This window comes from Palaemon carinicauda, chromosome 43, assembly GCF_036898095.1.
Source record: "Palaemon carinicauda isolate YSFRI2023 chromosome 43, ASM3689809v2, whole genome shotgun sequence".
Taxonomy (NCBI): Eukaryota; Metazoa; Arthropoda; class Malacostraca; order Decapoda; family Palaemonidae; genus Palaemon; species Palaemon carinicauda.
The window spans coordinates 27,883,548-27,899,217 of record NC_090767.1 but is presented as its reverse complement, the minus strand read 5'-3'; the positions used below and the strand labels follow the sequence as shown (position 1 = coordinate 27,899,217).

Sequence of the window (15,670 nt, the reverse complement as noted above, 5' to 3'; positions counted from 1 at the left end):
ATTAAATTCATTGTAGAGAGGAGTAATAATGATATTGAAGGAAAGGCAGAAGATGAATATGACGAGAGTTAAAGGCAATGAGGAGATAATTGAAGGGAACAGGAAATACTGAGATGCAAACACACATGATTGAAGATTCTGACCAAATGATAACGAACAAAATTATTAGAGATAACAGGAGATAATAATGAGATGGAAATTGCTATACATATCAACTCTCTCTCTCTCTCTCTCTCTCTCTCTCTCTCTCTCTCTCTCTCTCTCTCCGTATATATATATATATATATATATATATATATATATATATGTCTTCTTAAAAATAATAACTAGTATTGAAAAAGCAAAAGCCAAATCTTAAAGAAATATGAATTTTGAAACTAGGCCTATAGTGACTACAGTTCATTTATCCTGGCTCATCACCTGCCGAAAAGTTTGAAACGTTGGTGAGAGAGAGAGAGAGAGAGAGAGAGAGAGAGAGAGAGAGAGAGAGAGAGAGAGAGGGGGGGGGGATCGTACAACACCTATTAAGAAGAAGAAAAAGTATAAAAAGAAGAAGCAAATTCACCAATGAACACCATTTCTACATCCGGTGGATTCCTTTGCCTTAAGATCCATCTCTCTGACTAAGGCTTCGTCATTTGGTCGTTCTTCTTCTGGGAACCCGATGTCGTCTCTCACCCTGACTCCCTTCAAGGAGGCGAGGAGTCTGAGGATGACCTCAGGGCTCCTCGTCCTCCCCAGGGAACACAGAGGAAACCAGATTTCCGAGAACAATCTGTTGGGAAGAAAAAAGAAAGGAAGAAAATGGGATGAAATGGAAGGAAATGAAAAGAAGAAATTAAATGATGTCACCCACATTTATTCATTATTTCATGCTTTTATTGTTATCTTGTTTTGTTCAGATGAAGAAGTGCATTTAGACACACACACGCACACGCACAAACACGTACACGTACACGCGCACACACACGCAAGTGGACAAACACAGCATTGCAATCGTTTATATATACTTATATTTCATGACCCAAAATATCATGTAAATTTTGAATAAAAGTAGATACTTAAATTAATAATACTTTTTATTACAATTTTCATTATTGAAGTTAATTTATATATTTTATGATCAGTTTACTTAATGCTCAAAGAAAATAGACCTATGTTCTTTCCAAAAATAGATATTGATATATGTAGGCCTATTTTAACAATTGAAAAAGTGTAGAAATAAATAAAAATCTTTTCCATTTCTATAATTTTCTTTTTTTTATTATATTTCTCAATATTGCGTTTACTTTATGTTCTAAGAAAATAGGCCTATGTCCAGTCCAAAATAGATATGGATGTATGTAGGCCTATTGAGAGTACCCTTTCACACACATACAAACACACACACACACACACTCTCTCTCTTAAGGGATGACGTCTCCTCACCTCCTTGCATCCTGTGGTTGCAATGTCCGAAGGATGTCCCCAACCTTCTCGATGTCTTCTTCCTTGACGTCCTCGACATAGACATCGACATCTGGATCCTTCTCCAAGAAAGGGATGGGACGACTGACGCTGCTGACGTCGTTGACACTGAAGCGAATAACTGAAAGAAGAAGATGAAGAAGAAGAAAGAGAAGAAGAACGATGAGGAAAATGATGATAAAAAACTGAACATTTTCTCTGTGTTTCTTTCTTAAGATTCTAAAGGAAAAGATCAAATGGGAATAATAATAACAACGAATTTAGAGGCAAAAGAACTAAACACAGTAGAGCAATATGTCTGCCATTGTCTCTTTGAGGTTGCGTTAGTGTGTGTGCGTTTGCTTGTGAGCGTTTGTATGTGCGTGCTGGAGTTAGTGTGTGTGTGTGTGTGTGTGCGTGCACGCGAGCATTGCAGCAGTTCGCATAAGGTATGGCATCAGTCTCCTCATGAAACCCTCACATTATGCACTGTCTAAATCACATCAGCCAATAACAACTCAGTTTCATTCTATTGTCAAAATATAATTGGCTAAGAGAAACCTTTTCACATTCCTTTTGCTGATTGGTTCTCCCGTTCGGATAACTCCGCCCACATCCTTGTAGAGAACCAATCAGCGAAGGAAGGAGGCGGAGTCAGGAGGAGCCGCGTTTGACTATGACTGGTGCCGATATTTGTTTCTTATTCATTAAAATCATGATCACTATTATTCCTTTTCATCACTATTAACTAAATCAACACCATTAAAATGAGACATTTCCTTTTAATATATGGAAGGAAAGAAATTAAAACTTAACATTGAAAGCTTTTATATGAAATTAAAATCAGATTAAAACAATATTTTCCTTTTTGTGAAAAAAAAACACCTGATTTAGACCTCTGAATATAATATTCTACATCTACACAGTAATAATGATGATGATAATGATGTTAACATTGATATTGATAATGATAACAACGATATTATCAATGAATGACAGGATGAGGGAAAGGAGGCGAGGTATTATAATGTCACTCAGAGGAAAGAAACAGAGAAAATTCTTACCTAAACCTTCAATCTCTTTTGTCTTTTCCAAAGATCGACAGAAGGCGTCGAGACTGGGTTGGTCCAGAAGACTCACTTGAAGGTTCCTAATATTTGGAGGGATTTGGAACGTTGGGTCCCAGATGCCTTTGTATTCCTTACAACTGTTCCAAAGAGAAGAAAAGAAAAGAAAGAAATAGTTATTGGATTTGATTGGGAATTTTATTATCAAGTTGATGATGATGATGATGATGATGATGACGAAAACGGAAAGTAAAAAAAGAATAATTTTGTAAAATATGGAAATTGATATTAACGAAAAATGAGAAATTAAAATCGGGACTTTTTGATGTTTAGCCGACTTATTATGAGTCTAATTGTGACAATGATGATAATGATGATACTGACAATATAAAATATATTGTTTACAAGACTCAAGTTGATTATTATACTAAAGTTATGAGTTCTCTCTCTCCCTCTCTCTCTCTCTCTCTCTCTCTCTCTCTCTCTCTCTCTCTCTATCAGTAGGCCTATACATGTGTGTATGTGCATATGTTTGTATGAATGATCATGTACCATTGTATTGTCATAAAGATATTTGATTATTATATGTATCTTGTAATATTCAAAATAACTGTAAAATAATGATAACTTACTGGGCTTATAGCATTCCACTTTTCCAACTGGGGTTGTAGCTTAGCAAGTAATAATAATAATAATAATAATAATAATAATAATAATAATAATAATAATAATAATAATAATAATAATAATAAAAAAAGTGAAATGAATATTCAGAATGAATGGATATAATAATGAGATGGAAATTGCTATAAATAACTCTCTCTCTCTCTCTCTCTCTCTCTCTCTCTCTCTCTCTAACTATATATATATATATGTATATATATATATATATATATATATATATATATTCTAAATAACAATAACTAATAGTGAAAAAGCAAAAGCCAAATCTTAAAGAAATATCAATTTTGAAACTAGGCCTATAGTGAATACAGTATATTTATCCTGGCTCATCACCTGCTGCCGAAAAGTTTGAAATGTTAGTGAGAGAGAGAGAGAGAGAGAGAGAGAGAGAGAGAGAGAGAGAGATCGTAAAACACCTATGAAAAACAGGAAGAAGTATAAAAAGAAGAAGCAAACTCACCTATAAACACCTCTACATCCGGTGGATTCCTTTGCCTTAAGATGCATCTCTCTGACTAAGGCTTCGTCATTTGGTCGTTCTTCTTCTGGGAACTCGATCAAGTCTCTCACCCTGACTCCCTTCAAGGAGGCGAGGAGTCTGAGGATGACCTCAGGGCTCCTCGTCCTCCCCAGGAAACACAGAGGAAACTTGATTGACCCGAACGATCTGTTGGGAAGAAGAAAGAAAGTAAGAAAATGGGATGAAATGGAAGGAAATGAAAAGAAGAAGAAAGGAAATGATGTCACCCACATTTATTCATTATTTTATGCTTTTATTGTTATCTTGTTTTGTTCAGATGAAGAAGTGCATTTAGACACACACACACACACGCACAAACACGTACACGTACACGCGCACACACACGCAAGTGGACCAACACAGCATTGCAATTGTTTACATATACTTATATTTCATGACCCAAAATATCATGTAAATTTTGAATAAAAGTAAATACTTAAATTGATAATACTTTTTATTACATTTTTCATTTTTGATGTTAATTTATATATTTTATGATCAGTTTACTCAATGTTCTAAGAAAATAGGCCTATGTCCAGTCCAAAATAGATATGGATATATGTAGGCCTATTGTGAGTACCCTTTCACACACATACAAACACACACACACACACACACACTCTCTCTCTTAAGGGATGATGTCTCCTCACCTCCTTGCATCCTGTGGTTGCAATGTCCGAAGGATGTCCCCAACCTTCTCGATGTCTTCTTCCTTGACGTCCTCGACAATGACACGGACATAGACATCTGGATCCTTCTCCAAGAAAGGGATGGGGCGACTGACGCTGCTGACGTCGTTGACACTGAAGTGAATAACTGAAAGAGGAAGAAGAAGAAGAAGAAGAAGAAGAAGAAGAAGAAGAAGAACGATGAGTAAAATGATAATCAAAACTGAACATTTTCTCTGTGTTTCTTTCTTAAGATTCTAAAGGAAAAGATCAAATGGGAATAATAATAACAACGAATTTAGAGGCAAAAGAACTAAACACAGTAGAGCAATATGTCTGACATTGTCTCTTTGAGGTGGCGTTAGTGTGTGTGCGTTTGCGTGTGCGTTTGCGTGTGCGTGCGGGAGTTAATGTGTGTGTGTGCGTGTGTGTGTGTGCAAGTGAGCATTGTAGAGCTTGCATAATGTATGGCATCAGTCTCCTCATGAAACCCTCACATTATGCACTGTCTGAATCACATCAGCCAATGAAAACTCAGTTTCATTCTATTGTCAAAATATAATTGGCTAAGAGAAACCTTTTCACATTCCTTTTGCTGATTGGTTCTCCCGTTCGGATAACTCCGCCCACATCCTTGTAGAGAACCAATCAGCGAAGGAAGGAGGCGGAGTCAGGAGGAGCCACGTTTGACTATGACTGGTGCCGATATTTGTTTCCTATTCATTACAATCACGATCACTATTATTCCTTTCCATCACTATTAACTAAATCAACGCCATTAAAATGAGACATTTCCTTTTAATATATGGAAGGAAAGAAATTAAAACTTAACATTGAAAGCTTTTATATGAAATTAAAATTAGATTAAAACAATATTTTCCTTTTTGTGAAAAAAAAAAAACACCCGATTGAGACCTCTGAATAAAATGTTCTACATCTATACAGTAATAATGATGATGATAATGATGTTAACAATGATATTGATAATGATAAAAACGATATTAACAATGAATGACAGGATGTAGGAAAGGAGGCGAGGTATTATAATGTCACTCAGAGGAAAAAAACAGAAAATTCTTACCTAATTCTTTAATCTCTTTTGTCTTTTCCAAAGATCGACAGAAGGCGTCGAGACTGGGTTGGTCTGGAAGACTCACTTTAAGGATCCTAATATTTGGAGGGATTTGGAACGTTAGGTCCCAGATGCCTCTGTATTGCTTACAACTGTTCCAAAGAGAAGAAAAGAAAAGAAAGAAATAGTTATTGGATTTGATTGGGAATTTTATTATCAAGTTGATGATGATGATGATGATGATGATGATGATGACGAAAACGGAAAGTAAAAAAAGAATAATTTTGTAAAATATGGAAATTGATATTAACGAAAAATGAGAAATTAAAATCGGGACTTTTTGATGTTTAGCCGACTTATTATGAGTCTAATTGTGACAATGATGATAATGATGATACTGACAATATAAAATATATTGTTTACAAGACTCAAGTTGATTATTATACTAAAGTTATGAGTTCTCTCTCTCTCTCTCTCTCTCTCTCTCTCTCTCTCTCTCTCTATCAGTAGGCCTATATATTTGTGTATGTGCATATGTTTGTATGAATGATCATGTACCCTTGTATTGTCATAAAGATATTTGATTATTATATGTATCTTGTAATATTCAAAATAACTATAAAATAATGATAACTTACTGGGCTTATAGCATTCCACTTTTGCAACTGGGGTTGTAGCTTAGCAAGTAATAATAATAATAATAATAATAATAATAATAATAATAATAATAATAATATAATAAATGATAGTGAAATGAATATTCAGAATGAATGGATATAATAATGAGATGGAAATTGCTATAAATAACAACTCTCTCTCTCTCTCTCTCTCTCTCTCTCTCTCTCTCTCTCTAACTATATATATATATATATATATATATGTATATATATATATATATATATATATATATTCTAAATAACAATAACTAATAGTGAAAAAGCAAAAGCCAAATCTTAAAGAAATATCAATTTTGAAACTAGGCCTATAGTGAATATAGTATATTTATCCTGGCTCATCACCTGCTGCCGAAAAGTTTGAAATGTTAGTGAGAGAGAGAGAGAGAGAGAGAGAGAGAGAGAGAGAGAGAGAGATCGTAAAACACCTATGAAGAACAGGAAGAAGTATAAAAAGAAGAAGCAAACTCACCAACGAACATCATTTCTACATCCGGTGGATTCCTTTGCCTTAAGATCCATCTCTCTGACTAAGGCTTCGTCATTTGGTCGTTCTTCTTCTGGGAACCCGATGTCTTGTCTCACCCTGACTCCCTTCAAGGAGGCGAGGAGTCTGAGGATCACCTCAGGGCTCCTCGTCCTCCCCAGGGAACACAGAGGAAAGACGATTCTCAAGAACGATCTGTTGGGAAGAAGAAAGAAAGGAAGAAAATGCGATGAAATGAAAGGGAATGAAAAGAAGAAGAAATTAAATGATGTCACCCACATTTATTCATTATATTATGCTTTCATCTTGTTTTGTTAAGATGGATATTTGCATTCAGACATATACACACACACGCACAAACACGTACACGTACACGCGCACACACACGCAAGTGGACAAACACAGCATTGCAATTGTTTATATGTACTTATATTTCATGACCCAAAATATCATGTAAATTTTGAATAAAAGTAGATTCTTAAATTAATAATACTTTTTATTACATTTTTCATTATTGATGTTAATTTATATATTTTATGATCAGTTTACTTAATGCTCAAAGAAAATAGACCTATGTTCTTTCCAAAAATAGATATGGATATATGTATGCCTATTTTAACAATTGAAAAACTGTAGAAATAAATAAAAATCTTTTCCATTTCTATAATTTTTTTTTTTATTATATTTCTCAATATTGCGTTTACTTTATGTTCTAAGAAAATAGGCCTATGTCCAGTCCAAAATAGATATGGATGTATGTAGGCCTATTGAGAGTACCCTTTCACACACATACAAACACACACACACACACACACACTCTCTCTTAAGGAATGATGTCTCCTCACCTCCTTGCATCCTGTGGTTGCAATGTCCGAAGGATGTCCCCAACCTTCTCGATGTCTTCTTCCTTGACGTCCTCGACAAAGACAAAGACAAATGGATCCTTCTCCAAGAAAGGGATGGGGCGACTGACGCTGCTGACGTCGTTGACACTGAAGTAAATAACTGAAAGAGAAAGAAGAAGAAGAAGAAGAAGAAGAAGAAGAAGAAGAAGAAGAAGAAGAAGAAGAAGAAGAAGAAGAAGAAAAACGTTGAGAAAAATGATAATAAAAAACTGAACATTTTCTCTGTGTTTCTTTCTTAAGATTCTAAAGGAAAAGATCAAATGGGAATAATAATAACAACGAATTTAGAGGCAAAAGAACTAAACACAGTAGAGCAATATGTCTGCCATAGTCTCTTTGAGGTTGCGTTAGTGTGTGTGCGTTTGCGTGTGCGTGCGGGAGTTAATGTGTGTGTGTGCGTGTGTGTGTGTGCAAGTGAGCATTGTAGAGCTTGCATAAGGTATGGCATCAGTCTCCTCATGAAACCCTCACATTATGCACTGTCTAAATCACATCAGCCAATAAAAACTCAGTTTCATTCTATTGTCAAAATATAATTGGCTAAGAGAAACCTTTTCACATTCCTTTTGCTGATTGGTTCTCCCGTTCGGATAACTCCGCCCACATCCTTGTAGAGAACCAATCAGCGAAGGAAGGAGGCGGAGTCAGGAGGAGCCGCGTTTGACTATGACTGGTGCCGATATTTGTTTCCTATTCATTACAATCACGATCACTATTATTCCTTTCCATCACTATTAACTAAATCAACACCATTAAAATGAGACATTTCCTTTTAATATATGGAAGGAAAGAAATTAAAACTTAACATTGAAAGCTTTTATATGAAATTAAAATCAGATTAAAACATTATTTTCCTTTTTGTGAAAAAAACCCCTGATTGAGACCTATGAATATAATGTTCTACATCTATACAGTAATAATGATGATAATGATGATGATAACAATGATATTGATAATGATAACAACGATATTAACAATGAATGACAGGATGAGGGAAAGGAGGCGAGGTATTATAATGTCACTCAGAGGAAAAAAACAGAGAAAATTCTTACCTAAATATTCAATCTCTTTTGTCTTTTCCAAAGATCGACAGAAGGCGTCGAGACTGGGTTGGTCTGGAAGACTCACACGAAGGTTCCTAATATTTGGAGGGATTTGGAACGTTGGGTCCCAGATGCCTATGTATTCCTCACAACTGTTCCAAAGAGAAGAAAAGAAAAGAAAGAAATAGTTATTGGATTTGATTGGGAATTTTATTATCAAGTTGATGATGATGATGATGTTGATAATGATGATGATGATGACGAAAACAAAAAGTTAAAAAGAATAATTTCGTAGAATATGGAAATTAATATAAACGAAATATTAGAAATAAAAATCGGGACTCTTTTATGTTTAGCCGACTTATTATGAGTCTAATTGTTACAATGATGATAATGATGATACTGACTATATAAAATATATTGTTTACAAGACTCAAGATGATTGTTATACTAAAGTTATGAGTTCTCTCTCTCTCTCTCTCTCTCTCTCTCTCTCTCTCTCTCTCTCTCTATCAGTAGGCCTATATATTTGTGTATGTGCATATGTTTGTATGAATGATCATGTACCATTGTATTGTCATAAAGATATTTGATTATTATATGTGTCTTGTAATATTCAAAATAACTGTGAAATAATGATAACTTACTGGGCTTATAGCATTCCACTTTTCCAACTGGGGTTGTAGCTTAGTAATAATAATAATAATAATAATAATAATAATAATAATAAATGATAGTGAAATGAATATTCAGAATGAATGGATATAATAATGAGATGGAAATTGCTATAAATAACAACTCTCTCTCTCTCTCTCTCTCTCTCTCTCTCTCTCTCTCTCTCTCTCTCTAACTATATATATATATATATATAAATATATATATATATATATATATATGTATATATATATATATATATATATATATTCTAAATAACAATAACTAATAGTGAAAAAAGCAAAAGCCAAATCTTAAAGAAATATCAATTTTGAAACTAGGCCTATAGTGAATACAGTATATTTATCCTGGATCATCACCTGCTGCCGAAAAGTTTGAAATGTTAGTGAGAGAGAGAGAGAGAGAGAGAGAGAGAGAGAGAGAGAGAGATCGTAAAACACCTATGAAAAACAGGAAGAAGTATAAAAAGAAGAAGCAAACTCACTAAACAACACCATATCTACATCCGGTGGATTCCTTTGCCTTAAGATCCATCTCTCTGACTAAGGCTTCGTCATTTGGTCGTTCTTCTTCTGGGAACTGGATGTAGTCTCTCACCCTGACTCCCTTCAAGGAGGCGAGGAGTCTGAGGATGACCTCAGGGCTCCTCGTCCTCCCCAAGGAACACAGAGGAAAGTAGATTGACCAGAACGAACTGTTGGGAAGAAAAAAGAAAGTAAGAAAATGGGATGAAATGAAAGGGAATGAAAAGAAGAAGAAATTAAATGATGTCACCCACATTTATTCATTATTATATGCCTTTTATTTTTATCTTGTTTTGTTCAGATGAAGAAGTGCATTTAGACACACACACGCACACGCACAAACACGTACACGTACACGCGCACACACACGCAAGTGGACCAACACAGCATTGCAATTGTTTATATATACTTATATTTCATGACCCAAAATATCATGTAAATTTTGAATAAAAGTAAATACTTAAATTGATAATACTTTTTATTACATTTTTCATTATTGATGTTAATTTATATATTTTATGATCAGTTTACTTAATGCTCAAAGAAAATAGACCTATGTTCTTTCCAAAAATAGATGTGGATATATGTAGGCCTATTTTAACAATTGAAAAAGTGTAGAAAAAAATAAAAATCTTTTCCATTTCTAAAATTATCTTTTTTTTTATTATATTTCTCAATATTGCGTTTACTTTATGTTCTAAGAAAATAGGCCTATGTCCAGTCCAAAATAGATATGGATATATGTAGGCCTATTGAGAGTACCCTTTCACACACATACACACACACACACACACACTCACATACACACACACTCTCTCTCTTAAGGGATGATGTCTTCTCACCTCCTTGCATCCTGTGGTTGCAATGTCCGAAGATGTCCCCAACCTTCTCGATGTCTTCTTCCTTGACGTCCTCGACATAGACAAAGACATTTGGATCCTTCTCCAAGAAAGGGATGGGGCGACTGACGCTGCTGACGTCGTTGACACTGAAGCGAATATCTGAAAGAGAAAGAAGAAGAAGAAGAAGAAGAAGAAGAAGAAGAAGAAGAAGAAAAACGTTGAGAAAAATGATAATAAAAAACTGAACATTTCTCTGTGTTTCTTTCTTAAGATTCTAAAGGAAAAGATCAAATGGGAATAATAATAACAACGAATTTAGAGGCAAAAGAACTAAACACAGTAGAGCAATATGTCTGCCATAGTCTCTTTGAGGTTGCGTTAGTGTGTGTGCGTTTGCGTGTGCGTGCGGGAGTTAATGTGTGTGTGTGCGTGTGTGTGTGTGCAAGTGAGCATTGTAGAGCTTGCATAAGGTATGGCATCAGTCTCCTCATGAAACCCTCACATTATGCACTGTCTAAATCACATCAGCCAATAAAAACTCAGTTTCATTCTATTGTCAAAATATCATTGGCCAAAAGAAACGTTTTTAAATCCCTTTTGCTGATTGGTTCTCCCGTTCGGATAACTCGCCCACATCCTCGTAGAGAACCAATCAGCGAAGGAAGGAGGCGGAGTCAGGAGGAGCGCGTTTGACTATGACTGGTGCCGATATTTGTTTCCTATTCATTACAATCACGATCACTATTATTCCTTTCCATCACTATTAACTAAATCAACACCATTAAAATGAGACATTTCCTTTTAATATATGGAAGGAAAGAAATTAAAACTTAACATTGAAAGCTTTTATATGAAATTAAAATCAGATTAAAACAATATTTTCCTTTTTGCGAAAAAAAAAACACCTGATTTAGACCTCTGAATATAATGTTCTACATCTATAGAGTAATAATGATGATGATAATGATGTTAACAATGATATTGATAATGATAACAACGATAATAACAATGAATGACAGGATGAGGGAAAGGAGGGCGAGTTATTATAATGTCACTCAGAGGAAAGAAACAGAGAAAATTCTTACATAAAGATTCAATCTCTTTTGTCTTTTCCAAAGATCGACAGAAGGCGTCGAGACTGGGTTGGTCTGGAAGACTCACACGAAGTCTCCTAATATTTGGAGGGATTTGGAACGTTGGGTCCCAGATGCCTTTGTATTCCTTACAACTGTTCCAAAGAGAAGAAAAGAAAAGAAAGAAATAGTTATTGGATTTGATTGGGAATTTTATTATCAAGTTGATGATGATGATGATGATGATGACGAAAACGGAAAGTAAAAAAAGAATAATTTTGTAAAATATTGAAATTGATATTAACGAAAAATTAGAAATTAAAATCGGGACTTTTTGATGTTTAGCCGACTTATTATGAGTCTAATTGTGACAATGATGATAATGATGATACTGACAATATAAAATATATTGTTTACAAGACTCAAGATGATTATTATACTAAAGTTATGAGTTCTTTCTCTCTCTCTCTCTCTCTCTCTCTCTCTCTCTCTCTCTCTTTCTCTTTATTAGTAGGCCTATATATGTGTGCATGTGCATATGTTGTATATATGATCATGTATCAGTGTATTGTTATAAAGATATTTTATTATTATATTTATCTTGCAATATTAAAAATAACTGTGAAATAATAATAACTTACTCATTTGTGAGTAGATTCTTGATTGACTCTCTCTCTTCTACGGTCGGCTCTAAATCTCCGTTGATATGTTTCCATAGATTTATTCTTGATGGGTTGATATGATGCCGGCAGAGTTGCCTTTGCAGTTCAACTAACCCATCAGTGTCAAAAAGGGATATTCTGATTTTAATTCTCTCTCTGTTCGGGAGAGGGGCATCTGTGGCTATAAGGAGGGCAATGTACGCATCAATTGTATGATCTTCAATTCTGGTGTCTTTATCAAACAACTTGAACCTCTGTGCTATCCATCTTGCAGAAGAATGATCACATTTGATATTCTTCAAGACTCTTAGCACAGAGTCTTTGTCGTTCACTCCCGACCTTACTAGGAGTTCCAGTGCCTCAATCTTGGCATCATCTGACACCTTCATCTCGTCTCCGTCACCCACATGGAATAGGCTGATCATATGTATCATCATATTTTGATATTTGTGAAGGTTTTCAGGGAGACTCCCTCCAAGAAGCTTTTTTAAAGATCTTTTTAACTGTGGCTGTGTTTACTGATTGGTCCCAGCATTGGTTTGTCAATTTCATAGGGAAAGACAGAGCTGCCATGAATTCCATTATTCCTTTATGCGGGAAACTGTAATGAAAGGAGCCTTGGGAAGTGGTCACCTTCTTCAGGAAGGCGCCAGTTAGCTCTTCTGCTGGCAATCCCAAACTATAGCAAAAGGCAGACAAATTATTGATGGTGGATTCTGGAATATTGATTTCATCATTTTGTAATGCTTTGAATGATTCACCACATAGTTTCTCAATAGATTTCTTTGTGTTAATCTTTATGAATGTTGTTGGTAAGTGAGCTGTGAGCGGGTTTTTCGCCAAACGCTCCTTCAATTTTGATAGAGACAAAAGGTGAAATTGCCAGTAGAGCTCAGCTTCAGTGGTGATGTTGCTTATAACCTCTGGTTTAATCATCCACAGAACTGTTACAAGAGCGAGATTTAAGGGTAGTCCCCACACCTCATGCATAGTGTGCTTTGTTTTCCTCAGATACTGCAACAATTCCTCTAATGATTGCAAGGGAGAACTGCCTGACCCCAATACAGCATAATACTTGCATACAAACTCTTCTCTCTTCTCCTCTGGAATTCCCTCAAGACTAATTGTAGAGACAGTTGTGTAATCGATTTCACCTGATTGTTAAATCTCTCCTCAAATTCAGGTCTGGTGGTCACAGTAACACTAATTTTGCGGGATTTCTTCTGTGTCAAAACATCTTGGAATAATTTTGATGATTTATCATTTAATTCATCGTACCCATCAATGATGAGTAGACACTTGTGAGCCAGACACACATCAATAATTTCATTACCTTGGAATTTCTGGTGAACGTCTCCAAAAAACGCCACTAACAAGTCTTTAAAATATTCAATGGAATCCCTGCATTGTACATACAAAAGTATGGCAAAGTCATTAAGGCCTTTGATGTCGTCCTTCTTAGAGAGCCAGTCAGAAATGATCTTCTTAACCACAGTGGTTTTCCCCATACCTGCCATTCCCTTGATCAGTAAGAGTCCACTGTGATCGTCATGAGGTACGTGATTCAGTATCTCCTCTATAGGAACACTACAGGGGCCACTTTCCCCTTCTAGCTTCATTTCTGTGTAAATCTTCTCTACTGGTGTGTTGGGGTTAGAAGAGGTTCCTGTTATCAGGTTGAGAGGATTAATGCTTTTCAATTTTTCAAGAATGTTCTTCAAACAAGGGAAGCCTTCTTCTTCCAATAACTTCTTCTTTTTGGTGAAGTCAATTTCCCTTTGATATTCATCAAAGACCTCGGCTCCTATACCTCCTTCCCCTATCTCATGGATCTTTTGTCGTGTGTTATCAAAAACTTTGTCCATTTCTTCTTCGATTTCTTCTTTATCCTCAGGGTTTACTACATACCCGAGCACAACAAGTTTTAAGCTCCCTTGAATTTTTATTGTAAGTTCATATAATATATCTATTATGGAGGAACACCTTTCTCTCCCAATTCTCGGATTGTGGGCTGTTTCATTTCGAAGATTCTTCAAGCTGGTTAATGACAATTCTGGGTCGGAACCATTTTGTTTGTGCCACTTTTCGTCATTTTTTCCAGCTAAACATATAGAAAAAAAGAGAAGCACATGAATCATAGATATGTCCCATGTATTGTGGGTTGAAGGATTCATGAACTTATCCCATTGATCCTTTGAAAGATTCCTCTTGACTTCATTGATGTTGACCCCCTGGCTTTCGAGGTAGTCTTTGAAGTTACTTTCTGGGTTCCACTTGGGATTCACCCAGCGAAGGATCATGAAATAAAGAGGCTGAATGGCTTCCCTGAAAATCTTCCACAATCTTACGCTTGACTCATCAAACTCGTCGATTTGGATCGAAGGAGGAACGGTGTCTCTGTAAAAAAGAAAAAATTGAATTGAAAAAAAAAACACTTCCAGGTGACTACAATGAAAAGAAATATAAGAAAATATTGATATTCATAAATAATATAAAATCAAAGAACATTTCTACAAGAAAAATCACTAACAATTGGCACTATATATATATATATATATATATATATTTATATATATATATCTATATATATATATATATATATACATATATATATATATATATATATATGTATATATATATATATATATATGTATATATATACATATATATATATATATATATATACATATATATATATATATATATATGTATATATATATATATATATGTATATATATACATATATATATATATATATATATAAATATTCAGGAAGGTTGGGGCATCTGGAACGCCTAGATTTAATATAAATAGGATGGAGAAAAGCCATCGTAGTATCATACATGTATTTTCCAAATGTTCGAGACTTTGGGTCTCATCATCAGGGCTGTAAAATATACAAGATATACAAAGAAAAAAAAGACTCAGTATTAATATTAATACAAATGGAACAACATAAAAGTTAATTATAATCATCTAAAAAATAAACTATAAAAAAAGAAAAATATATAAAGTTAAAAAGTGAAGAATGCTTAAGTTAGTACCTATCTCTAAGTAGTTAAAAACTGAGTGATGTTGTTTGGTTTGGAAAGGAGGACGTCAACTATGCAATATATAGAACTTTGGAAGAAGTCTGACCATTTAATGGTGGCACAAGAGGTTTGATTGTCATTGGGCGCTTGGGTGACAATGCAAAAATCCTTATATGAAAATGATGTTTTACATTTATTACAATGTTGTCGTTTGTTGGAAAATTCTTTCGTTTTCAAAGTACATCCCGTTCGGTGACTGACTCCGAGATGAGAATCGATTCTGACTTTGAGCAATC

At 34.7% G+C, this 15,670-nt stretch overlaps 2 protein-coding genes across 2 annotated transcripts in view; both read right to left on the bottom strand.

Annotated features, from left to right (window-relative positions):
- Positions 1-561: 561 nt before the first annotated feature.
- Positions 562-9,775, bottom strand: LOC137633761 (uncharacterized). Its single transcript, XM_068366007.1, has 4 exons — positions 9,726-9,775; positions 8,576-8,718; positions 1,429-1,588; positions 562-775 (listed from the first exon to the last, which is right to left on the bottom strand). The coding sequence occupies exons 1-4, from the start codon at positions 9,773-9,775 to the stop codon at positions 562-564; spliced, it is 567 nt and encodes a 188-aa protein (XP_068222108.1).
- LOC137633390 (uncharacterized) overlaps positions 9,730-15,670 on the bottom strand; it is a 12,475-nt gene continuing 6,534 nt past the window's right edge. The window contains exons 2-5 of the mRNA XM_068365616.1: positions 12,322-14,739; positions 11,693-11,835; positions 10,608-10,766; positions 9,730-9,935 (exon numbers count right to left, since the gene is read on the bottom strand). Of these exons, the coding sequence (XP_068221717.1) occupies positions 9,850-9,935; positions 10,608-10,766; positions 11,693-11,835; positions 12,322-12,779 (846 nt within the window). The 5' untranslated portion in view covers positions 12,780-14,739 and the 3' untranslated portion in view covers positions 9,730-9,849. The remainder of the gene's footprint in view (positions 9,936-10,607; positions 10,767-11,692; positions 11,836-12,321; positions 14,740-15,670) is intronic.